A 13,270-nucleotide genomic window follows, 5' to 3' on the forward strand; every position below is an offset into this window, starting at 1 on the left:
GTTCTGGCGCACTATGGCTGCTGTTGGTGGGGGTGGAGGGGAGCCCCCATTACGTGTAAAGCGCTTTGAGTGGAGTGTCCAGAAAAGTATATAAGTGTAAGCAATTATTATTATTATTCTGCAAGCCAATTGCTAGCTGGTGAAGGGGTGGGGGTTTGGGGTTGTACTGCCAGTACATGGGCCCCAACTTTCTCAGAACTCTCGGTTATATAGAAATATAACCATGTTACAGGAACTTTCTTTCTGGGAAAACAATCAGAATGAAATTATACACATTTTTATACATGATTTTAACTGTTGAAACATTTTATTCCCCTTTCTTGTATTTACTGTTAAAAAAAATAAAAAATAAGATCTAACAACAAGAAGTTATCCTGAAATGCCCACTTTTCTCTTATTCCAGTAGTTATTCCACTGAAATATTAGGCTCCTGTGGGTCTTTCTTTGAGTGACAAGTTCAGTATAAAAAGAAAATGAGAAAAAAGAAAAAATACAAAGAAGAAAAAACAAGAAACACAGACCATTTGCTTGCGTTAAACTAACAGTAGTAACACCTTTCAAAGCATACATGAAAAGTAAGATACACTGATTAATGCAGAAGACTAAAATGTGGATGTACTGCTCTGCATACATTATGTCAGTTCCTGGGGGTGGAGTTTCAGTCTCACCCAGCCACAAGGGGAGATGCTATTGGTTAAACATTCTAAGTAAGGTGTGTCCACTCCAGACACACCCTGCAAGTGTCCAATAGTGAAGCATTGAGAACCAGCTCAAGGAAGGGGGTGAGGTCAAGGGTCAATCTCCTCAGGAATGATGGTGAGGATGGTGTCCTCGTTGCCTCGCCTCACCACCAGCCGCAGCGTGCTGTCTCTCTTGATGGCATCGCTTACATCGCTGGCCGAGGAGATCCTCTGGCCATTAATGCTGATAATTACATCATGCTCCTTCAGGCCACCGCTGGGACAGGGAAAAGAACAGTGAGATCACAGTCTGAGGATTAATACCATTCAGTTGTGAATAATAGAGAGGAAAAAAACAATTGAATGGGAACACAAATTAAAAATGCTCTGAGATTTTTTAGGCATTCAGGTCCTCCATCTTGACGTTTTAACTCTTATTACAATACATACTTTTCAGTTTGTTTGCTTGCTTCATTTGTACTCCTCAGCGTGGTGGCTTTAAGTATTTTTTATGTGGAAATAATTTCTGATGTCACATGGGAAAATAATAATGTTTTTTCTTTTTTAATCCACATGTATCTTGAACTGTGTGCATTACGGCTCACTTCTTACTGTGCCATGTAACCATTATGGAAGATAGGCCGCTGTGCTACAGCTCTAAGACACAGACACTTGCAGGACATTACAAGGAAAGCTATCTATGGCTGAACGGTTATTAGTAAGTATTCTAGCTGGGCGTTCTGAGATGTAATGCTAAACCTTGCAGGACAAAGATAAACATAACAGTCCCTTCATAAAACATGGGAAGTAATAGACTTGGCACCCAACAACCTAACCTCTCTTCCACATTCCAAAGATGCCAATCTGCTTTAGTGTTTGAAAGGCAAACATTACACAAGCTTTATTTTAAACCTCACGAAATCACAGCTAGCCCAGGCCATTAATCAGGCTCAGATCTCACTCTTATGGGCACCGAAAAAAGACCAGTCATCATTTTAATCATGGGGAAAGTGCCACCTCAGCCCAAACAGTTTTTGGCTCACTGGAGCAAAAAAAATATACAGAGGCAGGACATTTTTAAATGGTGAACATCAGTACTAATCTACAGAGGATCGATGTACAGTACTTTTATTTAATTATCGTAATGCCTGAATTATTTCTAATGCATACCTTGGATTTTAAATTATGATAAAGGGAAGCAGCCTGAGTTGCAATCAGGCAGTTCCAGCAGAAGGGAGGATTGCTTCCATTCCTAGTTCTGCTTCAGGTATTCTGTCCTTCAAGCCAGTGCCTGCATCAGCCAGGATCACCACAAGGAGTTTTACAGTTTTTTTTAGAGCTTGTTAAATATTCCGCCTGAATAAAACTGGCAGCTGAACATAACAGGCAAAGCACAATGCAACAGAAACTGCTACATCTACTGTATATTTGTACATATTGTATAGATCTATATTTATAACTCTGTCCTGGTGGGGTGCTAGCATATCAAAAGGTTTTTATAGACTTCATGCATTTGCAGAGTTGGGCTGTTTTTTTCCAGGTGGTGAGTTAAGATTCTGACCCCTGGGAGTGACACGCTGATCATGATCCCTGTCTTCGACCCTTGAACCCCAACTCCTGCTGTCCCTGCTGCAGCTGACAAGTCAGAGTGCAGCCTTTATTAGGCTAAAACTATCAAAGCAGAAATCCTGAATATTTTACCCATGAGATACAGTGTGTAACGCAAGATTTTAAAGGTTCATCGTATAATATCTAGATCACAACAGCTGTGTAATCACGAAGCCCTTGCAAAAATGCTGCACCACAAACTGGTGTAATTCCCAACAGGTTAATGCAAATTTAAAATGAATTCCAATATCTGAAGCACAGTCCAGTGGTGCACAGTGTGTAATCTGGCAACAGTATTTAAGTAGGAAATCAGAACTGACTGCATCTTTCCTACAGTGTTGCAGTTTGTGTAAGCACATTAAATAGAACAACCAGGGCAATTTAATTTTACCTTCCTTCACTTAATACCTAAGAAAAACACTGCTGCAAACAAAGCCTTGGCTTGTTTCCTGCAGGACTCTTTGGCCAGATCTCAGTTTTCTCTCTACTTACACTGCAGCTGGTGTTTTGGCAATGACTTCAATGACATAGGCCCCAGAGGTGACATCTGGGAAGTCCTTCTGACGCTCCTTCAGGTCCTTAGCAAGCCTGGGAGAGAGAGTCACAGCACAGTGAGACAGGCAGCTACAGCACACACAGACACACACAGAAAAGTGAGACAGGCAGCTACAACACACACAGGTACTGCACAGTGGGACAGGCAGCAGTGACACAAAGATACAGTGCAGGACCATAGCAATGCAGGCAGCAGCACAGAGCTGGTTGTACCAAAATCCTTGGATGAAAAGGAAGGTTTGGTATGCGACCAGTCCCTCCATTTCTGCTCAAAATCATGAATCCGAATATTGCAAATATAGTAAGAGTTTTGCCCTTCAAGTACTCAATGAATTCGCTTTCAGGAAGTATTTTAATTTTAAATGTAACACAAATGTTACATGGAAGTATACAGTACAGAATAGGAGAATGAGCTTGTATTAAATGGTAACTTACGAAGGAGTAAGAGACATCATTCTTACACCGATATACTTCTTCTTTGGGGCTGTCTTCCCTATAGTTAAAAAAAGTTATGCCATCAACTTTTAAAAGTACATGCAAATACTGTGCAATAACCTGAAGCCTTTATGTCCTTAATTAATATTGTCCCCTTTCTAAACATTCATCTTTTCTTAGTATATTGGAGGAAATTGAGCAGAACAACATGCCTGTTCAATGCCTCATAGTACACAGTACTTAAGGATGAGCAACAATGCATTGCATATAAAAAATTATGAATGAAAATGTGCATTGTAAAACATTATGTACCAAAAAAGCCAATATTGACATAAAAATGCATGGTCTGGAATCTGTCAAACACTTAGCATTTTATATTATAATAGAGTGTCAGTTATTATATTTGAGTATCATCGGTCCAGCCAGGCAGACTGAGAGTAATAGCCTTACCTTTTGCCTGTCTGTCATGGGATTCTGCCAGGAACTGACGAATCTTGTCAGAAGGAATTGCAAAAGAGATGCCTGCTGTCACTTTCAGAGTGTTGATTCCAATGACCTCTCCATCCTAGAAAATAAATATACATGCTTTAAAGCCTATGCTGTCATCGGCTAGCCTTCGTAAAACACATATAAGCAAATGTAAAGTGCCTGAGAGGAAAAGGAACTGTTAGTGGAGTATGCTGCTGCAAACATGTTTTTTCACGTTTGATTTAAAGTCTAAAGTACCACATTTTCTTCATTGTGACAAGCATCTGTAAACCGGGGTTGCAACAATCTATAGCATGGACTAGATTTTCCTTACTTTCTTACATGACACCATATCATTATACCATCCCAGAACATTTTAGGATTTAGGATTATAATACATCTTATAATTATTTACCCACTTCTGTGGCTTTATTAACAAGCCACAAAACAATAGCTCAGCTGTTTTCCTTCAAAGGCTCCACCTGTGCAGGAACACTGCCCCCTCCTGGTTAACTCACACCTGCCCATCCCTAAAACTGTCTTGATTGTCTGAAGCAGTAGAACACACTGTGAACCCACTCAGGCCACAAGACGCAGTTCTACCGATATGTTTTTCAGTCAGAAAGACTAATTCCATCTGGCATTGCTTATTTGCTTGATGATCTTCTCGGTACTGTTATAGGACCTGGTAATGCCTGTGTTATAGTTTACTTGTTCATCTTTTAAAAAGGAAAGGAATTCTTACCAGATTTACTAGAGGCCCTCCTGAATTTCCATACTGAAAGAAAAAACACTTCATATTAGTTTCAAAATAAGACAAATACAGTTTTGCAAGTCTTTCAAAATGCAATACAGCATGACATCACAGGCCCTCACAGCTCGAGATGTGAATGAAACCAGATGAAGATACAGAAAAGAGTGTCTGAGCTCTGTAGTGACTGTAGCTCTGTAGCTGGCAAATGCAACCCGGTGTTTGTGGAATAACAGTAAAGATGAAAATCTCCTAGAATATAAGAACAGTTACAAGCGAGAGGAGGTTGAACAGACTCCTGCAACACTCTGGGAGAAGAAGTGCATCCTGTGGGAAATTCACTTCCACATATGTTCAGCTGTTCATCGTGAAGACGTCTGCTGGGTTGAGCAGCCAGTTCCTCAGGGTGTGTCCTGTGCCTCTTCCTGCAGGGGTGGGTACTCACGTTGATGATGGCGTCGGTCTGGATATAGTCCATGTCAGAGTTGCGCAGGCCCAGCTCCTTGCCCCCTCGCTGAGTGGTGCTGACGATGCCCGTGGTCACGGTGTTCTGCAGAGAGAAAGGGCTGCCGATGGCCACCACGAACTCCCCAGGTCGCAGGTCCGCCGAGCGCCCCAGAAGCAAGACGGGCAGCTTCATCTGTGGGAAACACAAGGAGCAAGATCATTTCTTGGCAATTTTGTATTTTTACCATTTTTAATCCTCTACGTTCACCAAAGATTGACCTTTTCTGTACTTTATTGCATTGTGTTTTACCATGTCTTCACTACTTATTGCTAAGCATTATTTTAGCATATAACATGCCTTTCATTACTCAGGATAAACCTCAAATACATGACCTGCTGGCTCATGTCACAGAGATAAATTTTTTTGCTTCTTCTGTCTCTGACTGCACACAAGCCCAGTATCATATACTAATAATATACAGTTGTTATAGTTAAGGCAAACCACCTTCTGTACAGGAGCAAAGCAAGTGAAGACCAGGTAGGCAGCAGGATTACAAAGGAAAGCCAGTTAACACACAGCAATGTCAGGACAACATTGGGAAAACTAGTCAGGAAGACAGAAGGCCATATTCTATTCAACAAAGTTAATGTAGGAACCCCACACTTAAATGAATAGTCTCCCAGAGGGGCAGGCAATTTGTGGTTAGCTAGAGGAGCATGAAACACACTTCTGTCACCTTTCTCTGGCCAAAACAATCCCCAGATCCCAAACAACTGGTGGAAAGTGACCGTCAATTCCATGTACCATCGCCTTTATCATATTCTCAATTGAAGGTGATTCTGCTTGAAAAATTGGATGGGATTTGGTCGTATCTGCTAGTGAGTATATTATTAGCATTATGTCTGCATAAGAAAGATTCTGTATTATATTCTACAATAAGATGTTCTATTGTAAGCAGAAGCAAATTAATTTAAGTTAAAACATCCCTGTATCTTTTCAGTGCTAAAGATTTAAAGTAAAGCAATGTGTAGTATAAAAAGAAGATAATCTAAACTGGCACTACCGCCCTCCAAAAACACGCTCACCCTTACACCCAAGCCAGATATGCAGCAAGGAGACATGGATCCAATATACCTACAGCAAGGTTCTATATCGAGACAGGTATTAAGGACTGTAATTACACTTTTGTATTTTTGTCTAAACTATATCTGTAAAAATAGAAAAACTGTAAATGCACACCGTAACAGGAGCAGTTAGCAAGTCTCTGAACCCACAGAGGTAAAAGGGCTTACTCTGCAAACATGTGCCCTGAAAACATACCAAAGTAAATTCACATGTACTGTCCAGCTGCACAAAGTGGATGAAGACTTTCTAGTTCATCCATAAATCAACAAGATTTGTGGCTTTGGCTACATTAAAATGATCAAGTGTTTTAACATGTTTTGGGGTCTTCATTAAAAACAAGAGTTTACCTTGGAAAACATAAGACTCAAATGGCCAAATAACGTTTTCATTACCTGGAAACATTCAAAAACTGGATTTTCTTTATATGTTTGGTTTGCATGAACAGTGAGAGCTGGCACAGCCTCGGCAGTGCTAAAACGCTGTTCTGTGCGGCACGCTGAGTGCTGGCACAGAGCAGAAGCTCCGAGGGAAGGCTTACACACTGGGCAGGGCTCACAGCGCTTCTGCAGACTGTCTGCTGTGGTTGTTCAGTGAAAGTACCGTGGCAAGGCAGCGGCTGAGGTTCGACCATGACCTTGACAAACTCCAGCCTTGTGCTACTCATGGGTGGTCTGCACTCAGCAGCTCCCTGTGATCAGTCCACAGCCTTCATTGGACTCTGTGACACAGGGCCTGCACTTTTATGATTCTGATTTGGGGCAACCTTGTTGTGAAAGGCGCTATATAAAAATAAACTGAATTGAATTTATTTCATCCCTCTAATGTAACTGCATTCCTAGTGTAACGTACTAGGGTGCGACTACAGTAGCAATAACAGTACCATTATCAATAACCTTTATTGATTCTCTGATCTTTATTACTTGTCAGATACTACTCACCCATCAACCATCTACTCACACAGGACATAGAAAAGCTGGCTTGCATTCAGAGTCTGCTATTATAAATAGTACAAGACAGAACATGGAGAAGCCTAAGGGTAGGAGGGGAGAGGAGACTTTCAGTTTAGGAATTCATACCTTCAACAGGAATAGCGTATGTCATCCCTACCAGTAAGTAAATTAACAGATGAGGTGGAAGGGAAGAAAAAACTATTTCTTTGAAGAAGTCATCTTGGACTAAGGTGGAGAGGAGCTTTGCAAAGCAAGCTCTACACAACCAGAGGTGGCAGGCAGGTGTACAAGTCAGATACTTTCGTTTTTGTATTTTCGCAATGTGTTACAATGTATAACAGGTCTTCAATCGTCTCAGGGTTCTCTAATAAAATAAATCATAAATTTGTTTTCCAATGTTGACTGTTTCTTCTCCCATATTCCAGGAAATTAGAAACTGTAGTTCTCATAATCCTGATTCTCTCTGGGTGCATCTCCTAAATTCACATGCTCGCTTCATAGAAAATTTGATGTTAACGATGTTTATTTTTCCGCTTTGTGAATTGATATAAATACTCACTGATATTCTGAATCCTTGGTTTCAAAATGGTTTAATAATGTGCACTAACCCTTACATTTAATTGGCTGTAATATTAAATTGCAAGGGAGAAGTAGTGAAAGCCCCTTAACAATCCATAACACTGCAGAAATGTGTTACAAAAAAGCACTGATTAAATGTAACTGAAGGTTAAGCAAGTTAAATATAGAGAAGGGCATTATGGAGGCTATTATTTATTCGGCAAAACTGAATAAACTAGAAAGAGTGTGCGTGGTAGCATTCTTGGCTTGTTGTGAAAATACTGCCCTTTTCAAAATTCATTGAATGGACAGTGAGGCTTTGTCAGTGTTTTCATGAAAGAATCAAGCAAATCTGCTGTCTCAGCCACACCTGCTGCCTCTGCTTCCCTGGCTGGTGACTCACAGAAATTTGACTCTTTAACCCCAGATCTGCTGGGGAGGAGAGAGCTGTGGACTTGTATAGTCCATCTCAGAAGTGACAATTTATCTATGAAAGCAAGTTTAGATCTGAACAAGCAGTCCCATTATTCAAAGATGAACAACATACAGATTAAACCACAGACCAGTTAATTAAGCTACTCTTAGTCATGTGAAGATTCAGAACCTTGCTTTGTATATCATTGTGGAACCCCATGTTCCTGTGGTAAAACCATCTTTTAAACCAAGGATATGAGTCATTCCTTTCTCTGGATGTGCTGCACAGAATAATTAGACATTATGCCTAAACTATAAAGTTTTATAAAACATTAAAATACATCATTTAATGACACCAGCAATACTGTAAGATTTTGCATATTTTAAAGAAGACAATTAAGAAGTGTCAAAATGGGCCATGAATAACCTGAGATTTAGAGTAAATACTGTACATTATTTTTTATATAATACTTTTTTTCATTCTTTAACCTAGGTTGATTCCAGTGCTGTGAAAATCACCATTATGAAATGCACTGTCATTTTCCTAGAGAAGATAAAGATTAACAACAACAAACTTTTGCTTGCATTTAATGCTCGCAAAAGTTTCATTTACAGCTCTGTTTTATACTTCATGTTGAGCTAGAGTAAGTACTTGATAACTGATCTTTTAAAGACCAAAGATATTTCAGTTTGTCATAGCCTTTACTATTAATAATGTGTTTTATAGCAAAATGGAGAAAAGATTAACAATTCATACAATACATGTGATTTAGTTCTATATAGTACATTACCCTGAATACAATCAAGTGAAATAAAGACTTAATTAACCACATGGAAGTATGTTATGGGAATTATTTTGAATACCTCTCCTAGAGCAGTACAGACACTATTGGTTTATTATCTACATTTGCTCCTATTGCTTTTCAGGACTTGAAAACTAAAGTGCTGAAGCAATGTGAGATTCGTCCTTGATAGCAGCAGAATGCAATGGAAAAAATGTTTATTTTCATCCCCTTTCTTAATCATTTCCAAAAGAATAACAACAATGTTTTGCATTCCAGACTGTCATGCTCACAGACGCATTATCGCTATAATCTTTCTGTGTAGCAGCATTGCTCCGAAGCCGACAGCTGGTCTGCTACAGTAAATTACGGGTCTGACATTCACGTCTCACACACAACATTCCTCCCTGGCAGAGGCTTTGCAAGCCTGAGAGCCATCCTGAGATGGCGAGGGCACCAGCTCTAGAAAGAGCAGGGAGCTGTGAGCCATGGGCCAGAGGCACCTGCTTCCATTAGCTAACACCTTTAAGTTCAATCAAATGCAAAGCTGCAACCAGTGGAAAAGACAACACCTTTGATTGAAATGTACGTGCAGATTAGATATGATGTCAATGTTTACCCGTGTAACAGAAGGCAAATCGTTTTTTGAGACAGTTCATCTGTGTCCAGTGAACAACCTCACTCTTACCTGTCCTTCATCGTCTTTTAACTTTCTGTTTTCTTTTTTCTCTCGGTATTATTTTAGTCTGGATTTATTTTTGGACAGAGAGGACAAAGGATCAGTGTTGGATTTCAGTGTGATGCAGCGCAGTGTAATTGAACCCGGTTTGTTGTTTTGCCTGTCCTTGAGTCTTAATCAACCAAGAGTGAATCAGGCAATGTACCAGCAGTTTATCAGAGACAGCAGCCTTGAGACAGGGAGAAAATGACTGCTGTGTAACACAAACATCACAGTATATACAAACAAGCCCTATATGGTACTTGTGACTGTGTGTGTTATGTAGGACCTCTTGCAGTGGAGCAGGATAATATTGAGAATACAGCTACTATCTCACTACATCTGGGGCTGTTCATTTTAACAGGGGGGATATATAAAGTAGGAATTCAAGAAGATAAAGAGAAAAATAGTGTATTGGAATCAGGTTTTGAAGGTCAGTTGTCAATTCCCGTGTATGACTGATGAGGGACCTGAGAGTACAGTCTGTTGTAACTCAGGCATTAGTTTTCTGCCATAATTGGGCTAATTTTCCTGATTTTCTAGAGGGGGTGCAGCAGGCTCTGAGAGCTAACCAGTAGAATGTCCCAGTTGTGTCCACACAGCAACAACATGACAAGATACACTGTGTCCAAGCAAAGAGGGGAACTACACATCTCAGTGTGGAAATATGACTAAAATAAATACAAAAAATCCAGCCTTATTTCATAGGTAGCATGGGGCAATGCGTTGACATTAGGGCTCTCTCAGCTGTTGATATAAATGCCAATGATTCTATTTTCAGACAGCACAATCATTTTAATGTTACAATGGTCACACCACTTGCCACTGCCTTTATTGCTGTAAAACCATCACAGTATCCCTCCTAATTATCTGTGACCATAACATTCTAAGCAGGATGTCCATTTCACATTGGGTCAGTATTTATGTACTGTATTTATGCATGGCTATAGCCTACAGACCGCTGGCTCAGGTGGCTGAATCCTATGATCTTTACCACGTACAGTTCAATCACACTGAATACACTACATCTTGTGCTTACAGCTACCTTTTCTAGTAAACATCATTATTTCTACTACCATACACCTTTTTAAGCAGAGAGTAGCTGTTGTGTGACAACAAAAATGCATTAAATGAAAGCATATGTCACGCCCCGCACTCACCCTCACAAACGCCATTACATTCCCAAACCCACTGTTTCACGATCTCATTCCTAACTGAACCCATCACACTCTCACAGGCACCAGATTCCACAGAACCAATTATCCAACCACGTCCCTCTTCCTTCACTATTTTAAGTTCCCTCACGCACCAAACCATGCTCACTATTGAAAAGCCTCCTTTAGAGTTTTCTAGTGCGTGTTTTTTGTCTTGTTGGATTTCCTGGTTTTTGGACTTAACTTTTCTCTTTTCGATCTCGTCTCTTGGATTTCTCCTTTTGGATTGTCTTCTCGGTTTGTCTCGGCTCTTTCTGGTTAATTCATCTCTAGCTTCTCCTATAGAATCTGTCTCTGCATTATGATTTTGGATTGTTTGCCTCTGCATCCCGCAGAATTACGGCTACGCACAGGATCCTCAGAAAACTACTGTACCTGCCGGTTCCCTGACAGCAAAGACATATAAAAGTAGTATGCACAATTTACAGAAAAAATTGTGTCTGGTGTAAAAATACACTGCTTATTGATCCATTCTGCTATTGAGAAATAGTAACATATAGCATAAAGGAGGAAGGAGTGAAAAGAGTGCATACCACCATTAAAACTCTTTCTTTACAGTATATACTGTACTAGCCATTACACTGCTCTGAAGCACATGAATGCCTGGTTACAGGGGCAGCACTCTGGATGAATGATGGCATCTCGCTAAATATTTACAGATTAACAGGATAGTTTCATATACGTAAGTGTATGTGCTGAGTTTAAGCTGGAATCCGTGTCACACTGATTCGAGGGTTGTGCTGCATTCATTCATGTACATGAATATACAGCATTTGCACTCCCATGCTCAAGTCATGTCAACACTGATAGACCAATACAGGTTGTGACAACTTGGATCTGTACGAATGGCAGCCCTTTCTGTTCACTTTCCAAACCACAACAGGTTTCTCAGTGTCAGAAAACCGGGACATCAGAAGGACAACCTCACAGGACAGCAAACACATGGTGAACAGTCAGAATGTGGGAGGAAAAAAAAACATTTATTATTTGTTCTGCATGTTTGATTTTTTTTACAATTTTATGACACCAGCTGATTTTCAAATTCTGAAAACCTAAGTGATTAAAGTTTGTTGTGCTTTGTTTTCCCGCATAATAGCACACAGCCTTCAGACAAACCAGGACCAGATGAGAACGGGAATTAAGAATTTAAAACGCATTTCTTCCACTTACTCATCACACACAGTATAATTGAATGTGTGGGAATGGATGACTCAGTGCATTTAGCATAATTCTGTTAATGCTAGGGTCTGAAGACCCATTTTGATTGAAATCAAAGGATTTGTTACTGAATAATTGATTCTACAGCATATTTTCATTACAACCGTTACGGAATAAAAACGTGAAACAAAATAATTGGCATGCTTTTGTGATACTGACCGGGTCAATTAATTGACTATACAAATCTCTCAGGCAGACTACGTTTTATGATACTTTATTATTTATTTATATATCCCACAGAAAACTACCAAAAGGCTGTGCAATTGTAAATTAGTTATACGTTTTCAAAAGTTCTACATCCACAACACATATCTAGCTTTGCCGAAGAAAAAGATAAGCATCAATAGGCCACATACAACAAGTACAATAAATCAGGAATATTGATCCCAGATGGCTAAATTAAAATGCTAAAAAACTGTACAAAAGATTTATCTAAGTAATGTGGTGGTGCATTTGTGTCTGTCAGGCCCATCTGCATGAAGGAAGAAAGATTAAGGATCTGATCTTGTTTTCCATTTCGTAAAATGAAACAGAAATGCATTTCAAACAACTGTATTTATATGTTAGTATTTTTTTACTACTTATAACCCAGTTCCTATTGTGAATAATAATTATCGTTAATGGCTGTGAACATGCCAAAACCAATGTGGCTTCATTATTCAATGAACTCTTTGATAGAGAATGACTGACTTCTTGAAACAGAAATCTAAGGGAAGGAATTCTGAGGCTTTTGAAGTTGAAACTTAAATTGAGTTGTTGAGTTGTATCTCTATAAAGCTCACACTTTTCCATTGATACAGTCCATCCCTCGGGGGCTGTAAGTGTCAGCCTTCTTCTTCAGCTTTATTTGTACACTGCTGTATAAATTCTTTCTTGTTAGGCTTTGTTCTTTCCATTTGGATTTTCTAATTGTAGGATCATAGCTTAACAGTGCTCTGTGAGATACATACAGTAAATCCTTCCTAATGTTCTCTTCATTCTTCAGTAAGAAATGTTTCAGTGTCAGTCTTCCCTGAGAGTAGGGATATGATACAGTTGGATTTCTCAGACGTGCAACAAAAATCACATTATGCCCTATTTTCTTAAGTTTGGAAATTAATAAGGGCTGCAACGTTTTGGCACTTTTGAGCTCCACCCTGAGATAGAATAAGATTGTTGACAGCCTTGACCCAATTTCTATTACTTCTACTGTACAGTATGTCAGGGAGAACTATGAGTAATATGTTTAAATCCCCTGAAGATATTCACAATATAAATGAAACTTAACTGACACTCTTGATTAATAAAGGAATGACTGATTTGTTGCCAGCATTTAAATGCAGAAATGGCAGCTCTTTATCTGCTAT

At 39.5% G+C, this 13,270-nt stretch overlaps 1 protein-coding gene across 1 annotated transcript in view; it reads right to left on the minus strand.

The window, feature by feature from the left end:
* Positions 1–288: 288 nt before the first annotated feature.
* htra1b (HtrA serine peptidase 1b) overlaps positions 289–13,270 on the minus strand; it is a 31,510-nt gene continuing 18,528 nt past the window's right edge. Inside the window, exons 4-9 of the mRNA XM_088917922.1 lie at positions 4,943–5,137; positions 4,492–4,524; positions 3,729–3,843; positions 3,279–3,336; positions 2,781–2,876; positions 289–957 (exon numbers count right to left, since the gene is read on the minus strand). Of these exons, the coding sequence (XP_088774048.1) occupies positions 789–957; positions 2,781–2,876; positions 3,279–3,336; positions 3,729–3,843; positions 4,492–4,524; positions 4,943–5,137 (666 nt within the window). The 3' untranslated portion in view covers positions 289–788. The remainder of the gene's footprint in view (positions 958–2,780; positions 2,877–3,278; positions 3,337–3,728; positions 3,844–4,491; positions 4,525–4,942; positions 5,138–13,270) is intronic.

This window comes from Atractosteus spatula, chromosome 5 (genome assembly GCF_055471065.1).
Source record: "Atractosteus spatula isolate fAtrSpa1 chromosome 5, fAtrSpa1.hap1, whole genome shotgun sequence".
NCBI lineage: Eukaryota > Metazoa > Chordata > Actinopteri > Semionotiformes > Lepisosteidae > Atractosteus > Atractosteus spatula.